At 32.5% G+C, this 12,583-nt stretch overlaps 1 protein-coding gene across 3 annotated transcripts; it reads right to left on the reverse strand.

Annotated features, from left to right (window-relative positions):
• Positions 1-7,091: 7,091 nt before the first annotated feature.
• LOC102617554 (uncharacterized) lies at positions 7,092-12,327 on the reverse strand. 3 transcript variants are annotated; one of them, XM_006493899.4, is made up of 6 exons: positions 11,755-12,321; positions 11,399-11,560; positions 10,992-11,096; positions 9,665-9,715; positions 8,663-9,495; positions 7,092-7,874 (listed from the first exon to the last, which is right to left on the reverse strand). In XM_006493899.4, the coding sequence occupies exons 1-6, from the start codon at positions 12,242-12,244 to the stop codon at positions 7,233-7,235; spliced, it is 2,283 nt and encodes a 760-aa protein (XP_006493962.1). In that variant the 5' UTR covers positions 12,245-12,321; the 3' UTR covers positions 7,092-7,232. The 3 variants fall into 3 exon arrangements, with proteins under 3 accessions (XP_006493962.1, XP_015381354.1, XP_052289107.1); XM_015525868.3 differs by having other exon boundaries at positions 11,745-11,884; XM_052433147.1 differs by lacking the exon at positions 11,399-11,560 and having other exon boundaries at positions 11,755-12,327.
• Positions 12,328-12,583: the final 256 nt, after the last annotated feature.

Here is a 12,583-nt window from a genome sequence, read left to right on the forward strand (position 1 = left end):
TGGCTGTGTAGTTTTTCAGATTCTCTATTGATTTTTTAAAATTTTTATAATAAATCCCACTTTTTAACCAAAAAAAGTATTTAAACGGAAATCAAATCCCTTCGTGATTTATTAAAGTTTTGTCTGAGGTGATGTGTTTGCCTAATAGTAATTTGTTTAAAATTTAAAATAAATTAAAGTTATGTTATTTAACTTTTACTATTAAGTGGTATATATTTCAAATTCATATATAAAATGAGAAAAACAAATGAGCCAAACTTTAAAAAAAATTTCAAATTTTAGATATTTAACGCACAAATTTTAGTAGTGATTTCATCAAAGAATCAGTAGGTTTTTTATTTTGGCGCTTCATTATTAGTTGATTGCACCATCTCAACATATTAAAATGGTACGCTTGTCTTACAAAAAAAGTTCCTACTAAAATGTTTATGTGAATAAAATTCGAACATAACCAAATTTCAAACATTTTAATTTCCTCAAGACTTTTTTAATGATTGCACAACCTAGTTAGCATATATTATTGTTACTAATTACATTTTTTTCCCAAATACTGCATAATTTAAAGTAAACACCTGCTTGGTTGGTGAATAATGTGAACAAAATTTAAATAATAAAATTTTACCAATTAAATTAATTAATATATATTTTATTGAATAATTACATTAAATAATACACATTATTAATTTGAAGTTTTCTTAATACTAGATTAGTGTACATCGAGTTAAACCTCGGTTGTTCTTCAATATTCGATATCATGCCTTGCCTTAAGGATTTGACATATGATTCCAACATCAATTTGGTGGAACAATAGAATCATAATATTGTAGAAACTATTTGAAAATACTTGTTGAAGTTATTGGGACAAAAAAAAAAAAGGTCCATTTGAAGTAGGAAATAAAAATGATTTTAAAAAATTAAAATAGAAAAATTGGAAAAATAAATTGAACAAAATAAACATAAAAAAAGCTTTATCAAGATTTCATTGTTGATTATGATCTTTAGCTCAACTTGTGGCTCTATCATTGCTCTTCTGCTACATTATACAAACAGAACCACAAGAAAATTCCCAGCAAACTAAAACCATAAATAAACTAAAGATTATTAAATTAATAGTAATGGGGACTGATTTATACAATAAAAATCCCCAAAAATGTGGAAAACATATACCTTGAAACAATATAATTGCAGTGGACAACGATTTTTTTTTTTTAATCTTTCTTATTAGTGAAATAAGTAGGTAAAATTGAAATTTAAATTTGGATACTAACAATTGAATAAATTTTTTTCATTGTATTTATAATTAAACTAATTTTTTCATTAGATTAAAAAAAAAAAAGGAGAGACTATGACTCTATGAGAGGATTGTAAGCCAATTACAGTATCCATTTGCATTCTTCTTCTTATTTGAAAACTTTTGCCATCCCTCGACACCATCATGCTTTGTTGTAGTTGTAATTTCTTTATTGTTTCTTTTTTTGTGAGCTAAATACTCTATTGCGGTTACGACATCGCTCATCTTGCCCTTAGTTCCAGCTTCTTCTTGCAGACTCATATTGCTGCCACTGCAAGTTCTTTGGTGGTGTTTGGTTGGCAGGAGAGAATAGAGGAAAAGAAAATAATTTAATTTCTATCTTTATTTTCATTGTTTGGTTGGATAAAATATATAAGAATTTAATTTCCATTATCATTTAATTTTTTAACTTATTTATTTAATTAAATTTAATGAATGATTTAAGAAACTTAGCAAAATAAATAAACTTGTTTATTTATTTATTTAATATGAAAATATAAAAATATAAATTAACCGTTGTCGTAACTTTGACGACCGTCGCCCGATATCTGCGGGACCATAGCTAGAACTCTATTAGACCGTCGCCGGAACTCTACTAGACCAACGTTATATATATATATATATATATATATATGATAATTTTCCAATCAGGGATTCCTAACTTTAATAAAGTTAGGGATTAGTTAAAAGACGAAATAAACACAGACTCCAATGCACTTTATTTTGTCATATAATATATTAAAATTAATTTTTTTTTTTGTGTTTTAACTAATCTCTGACTTTAATTAAGTCAGGGATTGATATATATACATATATTAGGGCTTTTTAACATTAAAAAAAATTGGCATTGATATTAAATTGTATTTCATTACTAATATAGATAATTTAGTATTTATAGAGAGTTTAGTATTTAAGGTAAAGGATAAATTTGTCCAAAGAAAAAAATTGTAATTCTTTTTCCTATTAAATTTTATGTCAAATTAAATAATGAAATTTAATTTCACTATTCTCCTCTACTCATTTCTTTTCCATTCTCTTTCATTCCACTCTTTTCCTTCTCTTCCCCCCCTTTTTTTAAATTAATAACCACTAAAGAGGTGGGGGGTTAGGCGGGACTCCTACCTATCATATAAATCAATAAAAAAGTAATTACATTAAGAGGGTAACATAACCCAAAACCTCCTAAAGCAGATGTAAATACATAAAAGTAAAAGAGAAAATACACCATCTATTGAAACAATAAATCAACAATCCTATCGTCTGACATGAGGGAAAGTTTGCGCATCTAAATGAAGAATGCTAGATAAGCCCGCATGTAGATCCTGAGCACACAAGAAATGTCGGCTAACCCGGTGAGAGCAAGCCTAATTGGCCAAAAAATCAACAACAAATGTAGCCTCCCGAAGTACATGTCTAATCACAATGTGAAAGGAAGATATCAAAGGACATACCCAACGTAACAAGTAAATATAATCTTAACGAACAGGGCCTTGCGAGTGAATCCAAGAAACCACCGTGGTTGGGTTTGATTCTACCTCAAGTGCAGAGTACCCAAGTTGAGTAGCGAGCTCCAACCCCTCGCAAACAACCATAAGCTCACCTTCTCCTCCCCTTTCTTTAAACCAGACCTAGCCTTAGTACAAACCTTTTATAAGGTAGTTCCCTTCTAATGAAAATTGCCAATAACATAAATGATGATTGATTTCATACTTTTACATTATTGAATCTTTTGTATAGTAAAATTATGCTTCGGAGTCATTTGAAACAATAAGAGAGTGAATTATAATTCTTCTTTTAATTGTTTTTAAATTCTTTAGATGAAGCTGAATTTTTTACTTTCTTGGTGACCAATACTTTGGACAATGAATTTTTAACTCATTTGACAATATTATAAAAATTCACCCTGCCCCTCCCCCCAGTGTTCATGTTTACTTGCGTAGTGACAGTATGGGGACTGCGTTCCTTCGTATTACTAAGTTTTAGCTTCTGCTAGGCTTGGCTTCTTTATAAAAAAAAAAATTATAAAAATTCATATCGCACTTTAACAAAATGTAGGATCTCTTACTAAAAAATACACTACATATACAGCGTACTCGTATGGTTTAGAATCTTAAATTTTATTAAAATCTAAAAAAACTATTATGTCAGTCTTGATGGAACGACGGTTTCCCTTTAAGGCCATTCCATAAGGATTGCCGCCCTTCGTTTTCCTCATGTTAATCCATATGATCCGTCTCTGTAGCGTTATCCTCATCACATCCGTACGATCCATTTCTCTCTCTCTCTCTCTCTCTCTCTCTCTCTCACTCACTCACTCACTTGTATAAATAACTGATACACAGAACAAGCTGCACGTAGATGTTCTTCGATGTCCTTAATTTTTAATTGTCTTATTATTATAAGGTCCGTTCCTTGCATCCTTCTACAAGTTCTAAACGAAGTTGGCATAATTATAAGAATCTTAATAATGGTAAAGTTAATCGATCGACGGGGTCAGGAAAAAGAATAGAATAGATTATTTAATTTTCAAAAGCTTAATTTTGTCTCTCCGCGAATGTAATAATCACATTTATTTTACTACTTTTGTCCCCATTGCTTATTTTATCCGCGAATATAATAATCACACGTTTTTAAAGTAAAGGCCATTTTGGAAGAAGCCTGTACGGTTTGGAAAGAGGTTTTGATTGATATATATATAAATAAATAAATAAAAAAGTGAATTTACTCCAAGGCCTTGGCGCAACTATACATAACGTAGAAATTACACTTGAAAAGGGTGAATAATCAATTAAAGCGGCGGGTGCTACAGCCGACCGTAAAAGAGAGGAAATCCGCCACATTTCCTTCTTAAAAAGTCCTTGATTTTATCCAAAAGCGTGCAGTGCCTAAGCCCAAAGCCTTTTGCTATTTTGTTGATTACTACTGCCCGTTACAGGCCAATCCTTGGTCACTCTCATGACTAAGGTTTTGTCTGGCCGCCACAATCATTAAAACATGAGGGAAAATAAATGGGAAATTATCAATTTTTCATCTGATTGGCAAAAATGCAAAAATATTTGAAAATTTTAGAACTTATCAATTTTTTTTTTCGCTAGAAAAAAATGGGATTTGACAGAGAATTAGGTCTTGATTATTACGGTGTATTGTTGGAAAAAAAAGTTGTAATTATAATATAAAATTATGTGACAAATATAGTTTTTAAATAGTAATTTTAATAAAAATAGTAAAGATTTATAGATTTTCATCGTACAAATATAAAATTAAATCAAACTTAATTTTCAAATCACAACAATGTTTATCTAATACTTTTAATTCTATTGTTTAAAAATTACTACTATTCAACCACAATAACACAAGGCCTTGATCTAAGTTAATCCCAGTAAATTTCTGATTGTAACTCAAAAAAATCATATTAGTATTAAAAAAATCAACACCTATTTTTTATTAATTTTTTTTAAATATCATATTACATGAACAAAACACATGCTCCATTTTTTTTTTCAATTAAACCTTGACCAGTAAAGCAATTTATTAAATTAAAAAGCAGGGAACACTTATTTAGGGGACATAATAAACTATATCCCGCAAAATAATTTTAGAAGAACCAATACAGATGGGTGGCCTACAAAACAAGATGGTTTAGCTGAAAACGAAAAAAAAAAAAAAAACCATCACTCCATATTAGCATTATTATGAGAGAGGAACTTAGGAGTTTCTGGAAGTTCAGAGTCCCAGCAAGTGAAAGGAGCAGCTCAGGCCCGAATGAGCTAGGCAGCCGCCGCACAGCCCCTCGAAAGCGTGGGTAATTGTCTACGAAAATTCATTTGACCACTAGATGACGACAATTAAACACATGCTCGATCGAAATGCCAGTGTGAATGGAATTTTAAATCATCAAAATCTTTAACCAATGATTAACACACTTGTGGTTATTCAATGGAGTTGTGATTTTTACACCCCTCCAAAGTCCTTATAATTAATCCCCCTTTTACATACACGTGACTACTAGAAGTTTTGAAAATTATGATACTTTAATTTAATTCCCAATCAGCCCTTCGTAAATATTTCTACATCTCTAAAGTAATTGTCTACTTCCTAATGTCCCTTGTAATTAAATGATGGAGGCTGATTTTGCTTAATTTCTATTTTCAGTATCGCTCAAAGAACATCAACGGCCCCATTTCATTTTCACTTTGGGTGTGAAGCTAAAAGATCTATGTTATCTTCAATTGAGTATTCCTTTTTCTTAATTGCTCTTTTATCTCTCTTTTTCTAAAAACTAAATCATTCAAAAAAAAATTGTAAAATTTCACCCAATTTAGCCAAAAAATTGCCATTCCTACGGTATTGATAATTGAGGAGTGAACAACTTGCACCGATCAGCGGGATTGCGGGAAAAAGAAAACCTAGAAAGAGAGTTTGCTCTTGAAGGGTTGTAAGTTTGTTCAGGGGTTATTCGTAGAATAAATATTAGATAATTGTAAGCACCGAAATTTAAAAACTCTTTTAAATGGATTTGTTTAGAAAAAAAAAAGGTTCATAAGAGTTCCGGAAGGGGTGCTAATAGCTCAACTCCATTCAATATTCGACGTTATGTCTTGGCTGGATGTGATGATTCATTGATTCCATTGCATCAATCAATGGTACTGTGGAATATCATCATTATTTTGCCTTAAAACAATTTCTAATTTGTTTCTTGAATGTTCTACAACATTCTGAAATACATCAATTTATGCTTAATTTTTTATTTCATAATCCAAAATTCAAGGGTTCATTTGATTTACGATTCAGAAATAATTTTCAAAAAAAAAAAAAAAATTAAAAATGTGAAGAAGGTTTTAATGTCTTTATTTTCTTTATGATTTATATTAATGGCAACCTAATCATCTCCCCACCTATGTGAAAGAGATTTGAATTCTAAACCTCTTTTTTCAAGAAAAGGGATTTTCACCAACCTAACTAAATGATGCAAGTTTTAATATGTTTATATAATATCCAAAAACAATAATTTCAACAACTGAAACATGTTTAAAATAATTTCTAATTAAGTTAAAAAAAAAACATGTTTACGATATCCCCTGTTCTTTGTGTCTACATAGTGTTTGGTCCATCATGTGCAAATTTTATGAACTTGAATCCAGTGGCTCCTGATAAGAGACACAGCATTCCAATAAAATAGGATATTCTTTATTAGAAGCTCACTCCATATACATGTGTGTGTGTGTGTTTGTGTCAAGAATCATTGCTATTATAACATGTGCATTAGAAGAAATCATGATCATTATGGATTACATAATTTGGTGGAAGATGAATTTGTGATTTATGATAATTTTCTTATTATCATAATTTTAAAGGTGATGAATCCGTTATTTATTATTATTTTTAATATATTTAATGAATTTTCTTTTTAAGATAGCGGGGTGTGTAAAGGCCAAATCAATTTGTATGAGATGTCTTATAAAAAATTATTAAATTAATGATAATGGAGACTGATTTAGAATAGAAATTGCCAAAACAACAGAAATGATGATTGGTTTCTTACTTTTTGTCTTTTGTATAAGTTAGACCTTGAAGCCATTTAATTGAAGCAAGAGGACAGTGAATTCAATTGTTTTTTAAATTCGCCGGATGCAGCTGAATTTTATTTTTCTTTCTTGATGAATAATACTTTGGACATTGACTTTTGTTTTGATCTAAATTTTTATCAGCGCATATACACGTTCGCGTTGGTTGTCAATATAATGCAATTAACTTCACTGACGATAATGAGTAACAATTACATGTGTTAACACATTCAATATTTAATTCGGAATACACCCAGTACATTAATATTTTACATGACATGATACAACACACCCAAAGGAAAAACCACTGTAAGAACCAAGTAAAATAATTAGAGGTGCAATACATATAAAGATTGCCATCCTATCATGCATACAACTTAGAAATAACGCGTGTACTTCTTCTTCTTCTTCTTCTTCCAAGGAAAATTATTCATAAATTCCAAGTAATAGACCTTCCCATTAGCCAAAAAATCAGCACAGTAAGGAAACTCCATGAGTGCTAAAACAATCACTGGAAAGATAGCAGCGGCATAGAGAGCAGCGGTCCATTTCTTCTCCATACGAATGATGAGTAGAAGTGAAGCCGAGAAAGTAATCATGCTTGTTAGTACAGAAAAGAAGAGCAAAGTGAAGCCAACCATCAACTTGCGCGGAAGTTCTCTAAGGAAATCAGATGACTCACGTGGCGACGTGAGGATGGATAGGAACATAACAACGGATGACAAAGATAAGGCCAAGGAGGCAACGTCCATTACAGTAAAAACATAGAAAAGTGGTGACTTAAGGAAATGGGGAAACCCCTTATCATTGTTACCTCCAGGTATCGTGAAGGCAGCTGTAAAGACGACGGTTGCGATTAGGATTGCCAGCACGGAGCATGCCTGAGAGGTTTCTTTGATCCATTCTTGTGCTTTCCTAAGTTGATCTTCATGTGTTAGATTAAAGAGGTCACTTGCAGTCATCTTATTTTTTTCGTCGCGGTGCATAGCATAATGGCGAGGCATTATCTCTTTTACATGCTGCATACACACACACACACGTTAAATAGGGAGGGAGGCCTATACACATAGCCACATGTGTAGTCATTATCTCTGTAGCATTTTAAAATATAGATTCAAGGTTTTACTCAATTGTAAAAAACTTCTAAGAGGGTTGTAAAAGGTTTTACACAATTAAAGAAAAAAAAAGTGTTTTATAAAATAATGAAATGGTGAATCACCTGAGAATGAATATACATATACATACATATATACGTATATATAGAGAGAGAGAGAGTGAGTGAGAGAGAGGGGGAAGGGGATAGAGAGAGAGAGAGAGTACTAATTTAGTCCAAGATTGTGTACTTTATTAAAGTTTAAGAAAACTATTAAACCACATAGTATATATAGGGGGAGAGAGCGAGCAACGAGCGATTATTTAATAACAGATCTCTTAAGTTATTAAAGTAAAGAATAAATTAAAAGACAAGTAAAAGTGCAGTGTATTTTATCTAGTAATATATATTGATGTATGTGTTTTTCTTGTTTTTTAACTTGTCCCTTATTTTGGTAAGTTAAGGAGATCCTTCAATGGAAAAAAATTATTTTACATATATGAAGATACTCAAATATGGTGTCTACACAAATTTTTTGTGTGGATTTTAGGTTTTATAACCGTTTGAAAGCCTTTCACATTATTTCAAAAATATTTTACACTGTTCTAAAATCCTATATCTGCATGAAAATTCATGTGCACATAAGTTATATGTATATATAACTGAATAAATTACATTTTGTGGGACAAAATTAAATATTATCGAAGGGCTTACCTCGAACAATTGTAACTCCTCCTGAAATTGGAGAACAGGGCCAGGGCGGGTTCCTTCTTTATAATGTTTCATGTCTGCGACATGGTGCAGTAATGTGTAGCCTTTCTTGTCAATTCTTGAAGCCCATTTGGGCACAGACAGTTGCATTTCCTTCGTGATGAGTTCAAAGACCTTATATTGACGACGCTTTACGGCCACATGTAATATATTCTGCTCTTTCTCATTCAAGTTATCTAACAATATTGCTTGAGGATGTTGATGGATTATCTCCTTCAAAATCTCTGTTATTCCATTGCTTGCTGCAAAGAGTAGCGTCAACCTGATTGCCCAATTCTTATCCTTTTTATGATTAGGAACTCCTTTGATAGTGCAATCTTTCTTCACAAACAATTCGACCAATTCTGCAGCTGAAAAATCAACAAATTTTTTTGCCTTGATCATATTTCCTTTGTTAGTGCAATCTTTCTTCAGCAGCAATTCGTCCAATTCTCCAGCTGAAAAATCAACAAGTTTTTTTGCCTTGAGCATATTTCCTTTGCCTAATCCTAAGGAAATTGTGGAAATATTAGCTGGCGAAGTTGTGGAACTTTCTGGGTCCGGCGAGAAAATTTCTGGGTTCGGCAAGGAACTTGTGGAACTTTCGGGGTTCGACGAGGAAATTTCTGGGTTCGGCAAGGAAGTTGAGGAACTTTCTGGGCTCGGCAAGGAAATTTCTGGGTTCTGCTCTCCATCCCCAAGACAAAGGGTTTCTTCTTTAACCAGCTTTTTGAGCAGTTTATTCACATTTTTATGCATTTGCTTTTTCATCCAGATTTTCTTTATCGCCGGACGTCCTGGTCATGCATGCATCAACACCTTGTTAATTTATAAACAATTTCGCACGCAAGTGCGGCAAATCCATTCATCAACTGAATGAATTGCTCAAGTTATGTTACATTTCCCCTGTTCTGCTGCGTAATTCATAAATGTAGAAGTAATTAATGAAATTATTATTGGTCGCACCTTCAATCACTTGCCTCCAAATGCCAATGTACATCTTCCAAATTGGAATTCCTGCATTTTGATTAACTGCTCAGGCGCAATTTTACAACTATATGTGTATTTATACGATATGAAAAATTAATGCCACCACATCAAAAAGGAAACCGCTCCCTATAATAAAATACTGTGTGTCTGGACAAAAATGGCATGCAGGCACCACCCTTCTAGAAGGTGGGCTTGCTCATTTTGAAAAAGGAGGCGCTGATTCCTTCTTTGACTCGAATAAATGAAAAAAAAGAAGGAAAAAAAAAGAGTGATGCGGCACCGCATAGATTAAAAGAAAAAAATAATAAAATAATAAAATCATCCAATTCTTCTCTTCTTCTTTAGATCCATTTTGAGACGAGAAAAAGCCGGTGAGAGTTGAGTGATTAGTGAGTGAGAGATTGGGTATATTGAGATTCTAGGTAGTGAGCCAAAATATTATAATATTTGTAATCTTAATTTCACTAGTAAAATATTTTCTTTATATCTTCGCCCATGGACGTAAGTTAAAAGCCAAATCATGTAAATTTTGGTGTTCTTGTGTGATTCTGTTGTCTTATGATTTCTCAATTTTACTTTAGTTGCTTGTATGCTTCACCAATCAATTTCCAATATGTCTTTGTATGAATTGGTAGTTAATCTTTGTATCAATTGGTAGTTAAGGTCCTCATCATGAGAATTTGTACAAGTCCATAGAAATTAAAGAAAAAAGGAACTTCATCTTTTCCCCGTACTATTTAAGGTATTTCACACTTCCCGCCTTAGTATTTTCAAAATTGGCATACTGTTATTGCGTCTAGAGGATTCCACTTCACTGTGATGATTCTTCATCTATATCTAGTTTATTTTTGAGTTACCAAAAAAAACAAAGGGAAAAAATCGACGTCTAAAAGAAAACTAGCTTTTATATTATATTATTTATTGTTTATTTAGGTCTCAAAACTAATATTCTGTTTGGCTTCTAAGAGACAATTGCTCTAAAATGAAAGTTTTAGTTATTAATGGAAAATTCGTGGGTATTTGGTAAAGCTAAACCACTAGATGTCATAAAAGTTCTTTTTTTATTCTCATTTTTGGAGTAAACTTATCAATAAATAATTGTGAAAAATAATCAATTTAAAAGGCAAACTGAGAAAGTGTTTACAGCTGAGTCGTCAAAAAGATAGCCAAAACAAATATTATGACTTGTAACCGCAGCTAAAGCTGTTAGTTCGGATTTTCATTTTTTAATTTAAAGAGTTATAATGATTAATGAAACCACTATATTATGATTATGAACAAATTAAAGCTGCGTCAACACTACCTCTCGTCCGCTTTCTGCAGGCGACGCAATTGTCAATTTTACCAGTTTCCAAATCTTCTTTGTAATTGTAGTCAACGCAATCGTCATCATCATACGTTGGAAGACCTGCAATTAGAAATTGCAATTGTAACGGCATGCACCGAAGTCAACTGGACTATATATCCCCTTAGAGATGGAACTATATATATGTGTATATATAATTACTATATAAAAAATGCTAAAGAAATTGAAGGCTGCTAGAATGTTGACAGGGATAACGGTATATCAAGTCGGGCTTACTACATGGTAATCTCGGCCAACACAGTAACCCCGAACGGATGTATTTACACTTCATTAATCAGCTTTAATCTCTTTCATATGGTTTTTGTATCCACGAAAGCAAGAAATAAATGCATATATTCACGTACAAGAAGAGACAAGACTCGTCCATATCTCCGCGGTCTTCGAATAACTCTTGAAAGCAGATGGCATTAGAGCTAGTAGTTGAAGACATGTCAAGCCATCAGGCCCCTCGGACGTTAGTTTGTTCACAAGGCTTGAGTGGTGTTTAAGTAACCAAATAGCAGTGTCTGTACGTATTCATGCAAGCAGATTCATTAATTAGTTAATTAAGAAGACAACTAATAAATTTTTAAACTTTAATTTAACTCTTTTTTTTTTTAACATAACCCAAAACCACCTAAAATAGATGTAAATAAAATTTAATTTAACTATTGATCTATATATGAATGAATGAAAGAGAGATTTAATTACTATATTTTACCGAAGTGTTGGCCAAGGACAGCCATATGAAGAACGGTCTTGCCATCATTTCTACGGAAATGATGACGTAAGTCACCAACTTGCTCAGTCCAGATTTGCAACAGTTTAGTTTTCCCAAGAGCAGCAGCCCTGTAAACTGGGGTTTCCCCCAAACCGTTTTTAGCCTCAAGCAGATTTTTGTACGCATCACCAGACTGTCTGGAAAAGTCAATCAAAATCCTGGCCACGTCAAAATTTTCGACGACGGCCGCTTCGTGAAGACCATTGTTTCCAAACGCATCTGTTTGCTTCAAGACTTCAAGTCTGGTCTCCGATGTTAGACTTTCGAGAAATTCCTGGATCAGCTGAGGGTCTTCCATGGCCGCTGCAATGTGAATTGCTCTGTCCCCGTTAACTGTCCTGTAATCCAACAAGTCTTTAGCAGTTCGTTGAGCAAAGTACTGCAAGAAGCCTCGACAGTCTCCCTTCAAGGCCATTCCATAAGGATCCATTTTTTTTTTCTCTCTCTCTCTCTCTCACTCACTCACGCTATTGTATTGAATATATATAGGTTTAATCATTCTAGAAGTTCTAAACGAAGTTATCAAATTGGCACAATCACTTTGCATATTATATTAGTAGGGCTCAAGCATACTAATTATAAGAATAGAATAAAGGTGAAGTTAATCTCTCGGGTCAGGCAGAAGAATAGAATAAATTATTTCCAACAGCTTTGCTGGTTCCTATTCCTTTTTCTGCGAATATAATAATCACATTTATTCTACAACTTTTATCTCCATTGCTTTTTAATTTCTGCGAATGTAATAATCACATTTATTCTAAAGTGTTAA

This window comes from Citrus sinensis, chromosome 9 (genome assembly GCF_022201045.2).
Source record: "Citrus sinensis cultivar Valencia sweet orange chromosome 9, DVS_A1.0, whole genome shotgun sequence".
Lineage (NCBI taxonomy): Eukaryota > Viridiplantae > Streptophyta > Magnoliopsida > Sapindales > Rutaceae > Citrus > Citrus sinensis.

Coding starts and splice junctions, on each gene's coding strand:
- LOC102617554 (XM_006493899.4), bottom strand. CDS start 12,244: ATGGATCCTTATGGAATGGCCTTGAAGGGAGACTGTCGAGGCTTCTTG. Junction 9,496..9,664: donor TTGGAGGCAAGTGATTGAAG/GTGCGACCAATA, acceptor ATGCATGACCAG/GACGTCCGGCGATAAAGAAA. Junction 7,875..8,662: donor AGGAGTTACAATTGTTCGAG/GTAAGCCCTTCG, acceptor GTGTGTATGCAG/CATGTAAAAGAGATAATGCC.